The sequence below is a fragment of the Cornus florida genome, unplaced genomic scaffold (assembly GCF_030987335.1).
Source record: "Cornus florida cultivar Cherokee Brave unplaced genomic scaffold, ASM3098733v1 CherokeeBrave_3.0.0_Hap2_Chr11, whole genome shotgun sequence".
NCBI lineage: Eukaryota > Viridiplantae > Streptophyta > Magnoliopsida > Cornales > Cornaceae > Cornus > Cornus florida.
The window spans coordinates 114343251-114351602 of record NW_026775581.1 but is presented as its reverse complement, the minus strand read 5'-3'; the positions used below and the strand labels follow the sequence as shown (position 1 = coordinate 114351602).

Genomic DNA, 8352 nt, shown 5'->3' with positions numbered 1-8352 from the left:
GATGGTGTAGAGTTCAACAACATGCCTGATTCATTCAACAGCCGCAAGCTCCGTCCTCTCATTCCAAAATCACCCACTACCCACAACACTGCCGCCACAAACCCTCCAGCTGGTTTTGGCCGCATCCATGGAAGCAATCATCTTCTTGCATTCAATCACCACTTGGGTAATGTATCTCTATCTATAATATACTCTCTTGTTGCCGGTACCCAACTGCAGGAGGTTAAAAAGTGGTGGGTTGGTGTCTTTGTAGACAACCGACCATTCATATGAAAATTAATAATGATGATGAAGTACTATGCTTCTGTGTTTATTAATTTTGGCATGTGTGAGTTGTTATTGTTAATATGTGTTTGTATGTGAATAAATGTATCAATATGGATGATTTTGATGTGTTTTTATTTTTATTTTTTGGTTTGTGTCAGCAACCATGTCTGAGCAAAGTAAGAGAGAGTTGAGCACGCAACAGCAGGTAGTGGTGAGCTCTCGTTGGAACCCAACGCCGGAGCAGTTACAGACACTGGAAGAATTGTATCGACGGGGGACTCGAACGCCCTCCGCCGAGCAGATTCAGCACATCACTGCACAGCTCCGTCGATACGGCAAGATTGAAGGCAAGAATGTCTTCTACTGGTTTCAGAATCACAAGGCCAGAGAAAGGCAGAAACGACGCCGTCAACTTGAATCAGCTTCTGATCATGAACAATACTCATGTGATTTAGAGAACACAGATCAAAAGAAAGAACCAGGTAATTAACAAACCCACACCATATATATAATCTCTAAACTTATCTTTTTCATGAAATTGATATATATACATGTAAGATTTCATGTTAGATGTGTGTGTGAAATTCAAAATATTTGTTTTACTTTTCTTTTTGTGTGTGTGTGTGAAGTATTATTTGTTTTTTGGGATGTAAAAAAAAAAAAAAAAAAAAAAAAAATTGTATATGAGTTTGATTTGGAATGCTTTTTACTAGCATTCCGTTTGTTGTATGCTTGAGATATAAAGTTGAAGTCTTTTTGTTTTTCTTTTTGTCAACACACAAACAGGGGCAAATAGGACAGGTCTTGAAGGTGAAGAGACCAAGAACTGGGTACATCTTACAAACTGCAGTGCACACACAGATCAGGTCTAATTTATCTTCCTTTGTCTTTCTTTGTAGACCGACACAATCTTCTTTTTTACAAGCTCAGAATACCACACATATATCTATATCCAAAAAGATCATTAGAATCAATTAATCATCCATATAATACCCATATGATTACCATGTTTATGCAACTATATATTATATCTATTATTTTAGGGATACGATCAATCGATCATGCAAAAGAAAGGCCTTTTGTTGGGAAATAGAAATGACCTAAAAGCTGCATTTCTTCCTTTTTGTCGGGTCTATTGTTCTTATGAAATTCAACTAGGGTTTTTGACTCCTGTGCTGCTTATTCATCTCATTTGGACCATATATATTCCTATATATATATAGGAAAATATTTTTTAAAAAATAAAAAATAATCCCAATAACCAAATCAATAGAAAAGTGACCAATTAACATATATATTGATGAAAATTCACATGAAATAGTGTATCTGTTGTCATTTTTCTTTCTCATTGGCTTAGTACAGTTTCAGAAGCATAATTACCATTACTCATGAACATAACTTACCCACAGTAGATGGGGTTGTAATTTAGTTGACCTAGTACTGTTCTGTTTGGTACTGTTTGAGTTGGATTTTGTATAATGGTACATTTCAATAACCAGAAGACACTCCTATACCCAACAAAAGGCAAGGCAATTAATGCTAACCTAGCTAGCTAAATTTAATTTCCTTCTTTTGGATCACTGTGTTTTTTAGTTAGTTAATTGATATTAATTATATAGATTCATGAAGGAAATTGAATTATTTCATTTAAGTAGTACTTATACATATACATATACATATGCATACATACATATATATATATATTAATTGAATGACTTTAATTTTTTTTCAGAAGACTGTTTCATTACAAATTAGGGCAGCAAAAGCAGCAGCAGCAGTACCACCAGAATGTAGAACAGGAACAGATGGATGGATACAATTCGATGAGAGAGAATTACAGCATAGAAGGAGCTTGGTAGAAAGGAATGCCACGTGGCAGATGATGCATTTGTCTTCATGTTCACCTCCCACCTACCTCATAAACACCAACACTATTAGTAGTACTGCCACTACTACCACCACTGCCATTCCAGTAACAACAATGGACCCAAACATCATAAATACGACTCAAGATCTGAACATCTTTACATCACCTGCCTACAGAGATGAAGTGCTTAATCACATTCTCAACGGCAACCACAGCGATCACTCCGGCCAAGTAAACCTAAGCTGCGGGGAATCTCACGAAACCCTTCAATTGTTTCCACTCCGGAGCGGCAATGGGGACGAGAATGGTTCCGAGAAGGAGGCCGGGATATCGGGGGCCGACATGAATGCTAACTACACTCCTTACCAGTTTTTTGAGTTCCTTCCATTGAAGAATTGAAGAAAAAAAAAACTACTAATATTTTGCCATCTATGTAAACTTGGTGTTAGATTTAGAATTTGAAATGTTGTTGGAAAGTAGCTAGCTAGGGATGATTTTAATGTTGTCGATGTAACATTTCATGGAGACTGCAGTAAGTAGAATGTGGGTATGAAAGAAAGTAGGTTGCCCTAAAATGCATTTGGACCATGTTGGTTTTTGAGTCAATGAAGAGCTATTATTTAGCAACTTTTACAGTGTCTCTGTGGTGACAGGCATTGGGCTTGTTCGGGTAACCAGATGCATTATGTATGGATATGTCATGTTTGTGTGTGTGTGTGTGAGAGAGAGAGAGGGGGTAGAGAGAGATGGGTCTCCCAATGAACTGATGAAGCTACAGGGGGTCTGGGGTCTGAAGTAGTAGAATTAGATGTGAGGGCTTGTTGAACTACGTGATCTGAAATGGGATGTTGAAGTGACTTAGATTCTGGATAGGAGAGTTTTGTTGTCTGCTGTTACATTTATAGAATATAATATGTTAAATCTTAGATTCCATTCATGATTCTTAGAAAAGAAAAAACATCAAAACAAAACAAATTTGGCACTATCGTGATAATAAACGAACGAACTAAATGGCGTAGGTTGTAAATAAATGACCTTTCAAGAGAACCAAGAGTAAATGAGCCTAATTAAAGATGAGCAAAGATTAATAATCTTTAGTAGAAGCAATAATAATTACATGTAATAAAAAATAGTAACAATAAAACCAGTGCGTTACTGTTGGTCAATTCTATGTTCTTGGATATTAGTGAAAATAACTTATGCGCAATTAGTTTGATCTCACGTTCTAAAATAGAAGGTTAAGACTACAAATCTCAGACTCTATGCAGCTTCGTCGCGAATGTAGCTTAAACACACAAGATTGTGTGGGATAACACTCCACACACTTTTGTGTGTCAGTTAGGATTGATAATGACAGATACATTGTTGTATGATATAACTGATTAGGTCTATTGATGTTAGCAAGGCTTAGCAGCTATTGAAGTACTTTAAAACCCTCAATTCTCTAACCATCTTTCCGAGAAAAAAAGAAAAGAAAAGAAAAGAAAAGACAAGTTGATTGATCGTGTAATACACTCAATCTTCCTATAGACAGTTGTTCAGATTACTCTATCTCTGGTTCAGGTTTTGACATATCAACAAAAACTTGAATTACAAAGTACATATATATGTATTTCATACACTCTCTTGTAGAATGATGTAACACTGAGACTTTTGACCAAGTTCACATTCTACATCCTTTAGTGAGATTGGACATATGAAACCTACAGAATATGTATACACACACACAACAACAACAACGTATTATTCTTGTGGGTATACTTAGTACTAGCTTGTTCATTTTTTTTTTATTATTATTTAGAGTTAAAGTAAACACACTCTCATTAGAGACCATTAAACCAGTCGAGGTCCTTTGGTATGTGTGTTGTTGATCTGGCTATGGGTGCACACGGCGGCTCCTAGATATTGGAATCGGTCTCACAATTCTAGTTTCGGTTGCTTTTTTTTCTATAAAATAATAATAATAATAATTTAATGACTCTAAATTCGTTAGTGGATTTTGATATATAATATTGTAAATGAGAATATACATTTATTGTATATATCTCTTTGTAGACATCAATAGGTAATTAAAAACATAATACATATAATTATTATACGGTTCCGGTTCCTAACGGTTTCAATTTCGGAGTATTAGAATAGAAACCAGAACCGTTAGGAACTGAAATTGAAGCACCGGTTTCGGTTCTATCAATTCCATCAATTCTTTTTGCACCCCTGAATATGGCCACAACTTCTAACTTAATATTGAAAAGACAAGCCAAAAGATATGGCGTTGCAAGCTCTTGTCGCTAATTTGAAAAATTAATGCAACGTTTGGGAATATCGAATTGACAAATTCATAATACCGATTCAATATTCTGAAACGCAACATAAAAAAAAATTTCCTACACCAAAACTAGTGATTTTATGGGGAACCACCAATATTCGTGCTTGAATTTTCTATGGATAAAGAAAACAAACAAGGATATATTGAAATTGGTGAAAATTGGGATTTGATGAGAATGCTGCTGCTAATCCTCCAACCTCTCATCACACAGACTAAAATTAACAAGATCTCTCTCTCTCTCTCTCTCTCCACATTCACAGACTCTTAGGGCCCGTTTGGGAAGTGTTGTGTGGTGTAGTGTAACACTCTAGCCTAGAACAGAACAAGTGTTGTGTGGTGTAGTGTAACACTCTAGCCTAGAACAGAACAAGTATTGTGTGGTGTAGTGTTCTGAAAGGAGAACAAAACATGTTTGGCGACGAAAATTTGCTCTGAAAATTTTGAAATAGAAATTATTATTATTATTTTTAATAATTAAAATAAATTAATTACTTCACTTGATGAGTTTGCAAAACAAGAATTATAGAGCTTGATTAGTTGATTTAGAAAAAAAAATTAAAACAAAACCCATACACGCAGACTTGCAATTGCAGAGAGAAAGAGAGAGAGACTAGGGCGCGCAATTGGGAGGCTGAAATGATTTGCCCTAAAATTGGATTTGCAGAGTTGAGAACGAGAATAGAGATGGAGGCGTTTGGGAGGCTGAAATGATTTGCCCTAAAAAAATTAAAACAAAACCCATGCATGTTTGCACTTGCAGAGATAGAGAGAGAATAGAGATGGAGGCGTTTGGAAGGCTGAAATTATTTGCCCTAAAAAAAATTAAAACAAAACCCATACATGTTTGCACTTGCAGAGATAGAGAGAGAGAGAATAGAGATGGAGGCGTTTGGAAGGCTAAAATTATTTGCCCTAAAAAAAATTAAAACAAAACCCATATAAGTTTGCAGTTGCAGAGAGAGATCGAGAATAAAGATGGAGGCGTTTGGGAGGCTGAAATGATTTGCTCTAAAAAAAATTAAAACAAAACTCATACAAGTTTGCAGTTGCAGAGAGAGAGATCGAGAATAAAGATGGAGGCGTTTGGGAGGCTGAAATGATTTGCCCTAAAAAAAATTAAAACAAAACCCATACAAGTTTGCAGTTGGAGAGAGAGAGAGATCGAGTATTGCTTAGGGCCCATTTTGAACTTCCGATCCTTGTAGATTTTGTGTTTGCAGTTGCGGAGAGAGAGAGAGGGAGCAAGTTCCAGAGTTGAGAACGAGAATAGAGACGAAGGCGATTGGAGGCTGAGATGATTTGCCCTAATAAAAAATTTCCTCTAACCTTTGCTACAGTAAAAAAGATGGGCTGAAACAATATAGAACACCGAATTGTTATTCCAACTTTTGGGCCAAATTTTAGGTTTGTTCTAACTTATATCCATACAGGTAATTCAAGTGCTTGTTTGGGTAAGAGTATTAATTAGTAGTAACAACTCCAACCAATAAAAGATGGCAATGGATTGAGGAATGAATTAATAAATGAGATGGGGCACAGCTAGTAGGTAGGTATAGGTTAAAGCTAGGCCTGGGGAGAAAATTGACAATACCCACATAGTTTATTATATAGACATACATATGTAGGCAGACAGGAGTGTAAGAAGTTTCCCATTTGTAGTTTAAAGCATCATGTGATTTGTCGTCCTTTCTTATAATGAGATCATCATGTGATTCTCTCTCTCTCTCCCTCTGACCAACATTAACACCACCAACTAAAACATCTTGGTATGATCAATGCCCCACACACACACACACACACACACACAAACGGTTACATCTCCTATGTATCCGGTATTCCATTACTATCACAACGAACTGTAATGTTAACCTTTACAACAGACCTTTAATATTACTTTATCTTATATGGATATGATAATTAATTTTTAGGGTATCAATTCTATGAATCTTAGTATTGACATTACAAACATATATACCTACAATATAATAATTTGCTTCTAATATTATACTATTTTTCACCGACTCACATGAAAAGTCCAACCGGTTCACGAGATGGGTGATTTAAAAATAAGATATTTCATATTCAACCTATTTTTTATAATTACCCAAATGCATGATTTGCAAACTTGAGTCCCAATTAGCTTCTCCCAGCACGAGAGGTAAATATTCTATGAGGTTATCTCATGAAATATCGATCCTCAACTGAAAAGAGTAAGGGACAGCGTGCTATGATCGCTTATGCGTGTGTGCAAGCAATCACATTTTATACTGCATGATACTATTACAGCAAAGCAAGATCCCAACTCAATCTCATAGTCCTAGAGGATGTGCTATATACAAAAACAACCAAAATCTTTTTCAGAAGCAGATAATATCATTGAACAAAACTAGTTTGGAGGCTGGGTTGGGAATATTTTTTGTTCGATTAGAAACACCTTGATATAAATTTAAAAAATAAAAAAAAAATAAAAAAGGTTAAAAGAATTTTAATTTGGTTTAGTACTGAAGGTCTAAGTGAAAAATTGGAAACTTCTGAATAAGCCCCAAGGATCGAATCCGAATAAAATGCATACCACATTCAAGTCTTGTGGGACAGGCATGATCAGTCATCAGTGGGTGCCTCCAAGTCCTGAGATTGATTGTACATAGAACTATAGAAGATAACTTGAGCCTTGAGGCACGACAAGTCCCTGATATTTGTGTGTGTGTGTGTGTGTGTGTGACATTTCATATCATATGGGTAACTTACAAAGTCCAAACCTACCAAGTTCTAACTTTCCACAAATACTGATGAGACATAAAATGATAAGTGGATGGTCCTTCTTAAGTCTGTTAAAAGACTTAAAGTGAAGTAAAGAAGGCCTTTGGCCAAGAAAGAAAAGCCAAATATGATGTATACTGCACTTTCTTTCATTCTGGGCTGTTTGTAAGCTAAGAAAAGCTATTTTCTTTGCACTCCTGCAATCACGTGAAGTATTTGTGTTGGATACAAAATAGTTAATTATTAGTAGATATTGTTAGCCACATATGTATATTCATTAATTTTATAATATAGACCTATATTACTACGTATATCATATGTATAAACACCATAGGCATATTTCATTTTTCAACTGTTCCATTCCATTTATTAATTCCACAGCTCGCAATTTTTTTTTTTTTTTTCTTTCTTTTTCTCATTTTGTTAGCTCCATTTCAGCACACTCTGGCCCATATGTAATGTTAGATTATTTTTATTTTTATTTTTTTCCTCATTTTGTTGGCTCATTTTCAGCGCACACTGGCCCATACGTAATGTTAGATTATTCGTTTCATTCATATATATTACCTTTAGAGTCCGCATTTATTATTCTTGGCCCAACTGTAAATGAAATAATTGATCTAAGCTAAAGTATGCATGAAATATAAATTACAAAACACCAGTTAAATGGTAAATTTTGAGTTTGTTTACATTTATATATATTCAATGTTAATTATAGTTGAGATGAAACAGAACTAGAACAAGGGGCTCCAAAACTCTCTCAACACCATGAAGTCCATATAATGTCTTAAGAATTCGTGATAGACTTCTCTGTTACTTTATTACTTGTAGTTGTCTACATGGGTTTATACTTTCAATCGCAATATTCTGTAGATTTTTTCATTTTCCTATTTTCTCTTCTAAAATTTTGCTTTTAGATTAACCCAAACTGCCAACTCACATGCCACATCATTCATGATACATTATCACGAGTTCATGATATTAATCATTTCTCTTTTTTATTCATTAAGGCTTCGTTTGGTTTGATGAAATCAACTAAAAAAGAAAGGAAAGAGAAAACTTTTAAATTTTTTTTAGAGTTTGGATAAATGGAAAAAGAATCCTATAGAAAATTTAGTTTCCCGTATTA

The 8352-nt window shown here is 34.9% G+C and overlaps 2 protein-coding genes across 2 annotated transcripts; both read left to right on the top strand.

Annotated features, from left to right (window-relative positions):
- Window positions 1-243: 243 nt before the first annotated feature.
- LOC132285249 (WUSCHEL-related homeobox 1-like) lies at window positions 244-812 on the top strand. Its single transcript, XM_059787419.1, has one exon. It carries the CDS (start codon window positions 431-433, stop codon window positions 755-757), a length of 327 nt encoding a protein of 108 aa, XP_059643402.1. The 5' UTR covers window positions 244-430; the 3' UTR covers window positions 758-812.
- A 1166-nt stretch (window positions 813-1978) lies between these two features.
- LOC132281905 (uncharacterized) lies at window positions 1979-2714 on the top strand. Its single transcript, XM_059783563.1, has one exon. The coding sequence runs from the start codon at window positions 1979-1981 to the stop codon at window positions 2531-2533; it is 555 nt and encodes a 184-aa protein (XP_059639546.1). The 3' UTR covers window positions 2534-2714.
- Window positions 2715-8352: the final 5638 nt, after the last annotated feature.

What these genes read in the sequence shown, in the direction of transcription:
- LOC132285249 (XM_059787419.1), top strand. Translation starts at nt 431, where the DNA reads ATGTCTGAGCAAAGTAAGAGAGAGTTGAGCACGCAACAGCAGGTAGTG.
- LOC132281905 (XM_059783563.1), top strand. Translation starts at nt 1,979, where the DNA reads ATGACTTTAATTTTTTTTCAGAAGACTGTTTCATTACAAATTAGGGCA.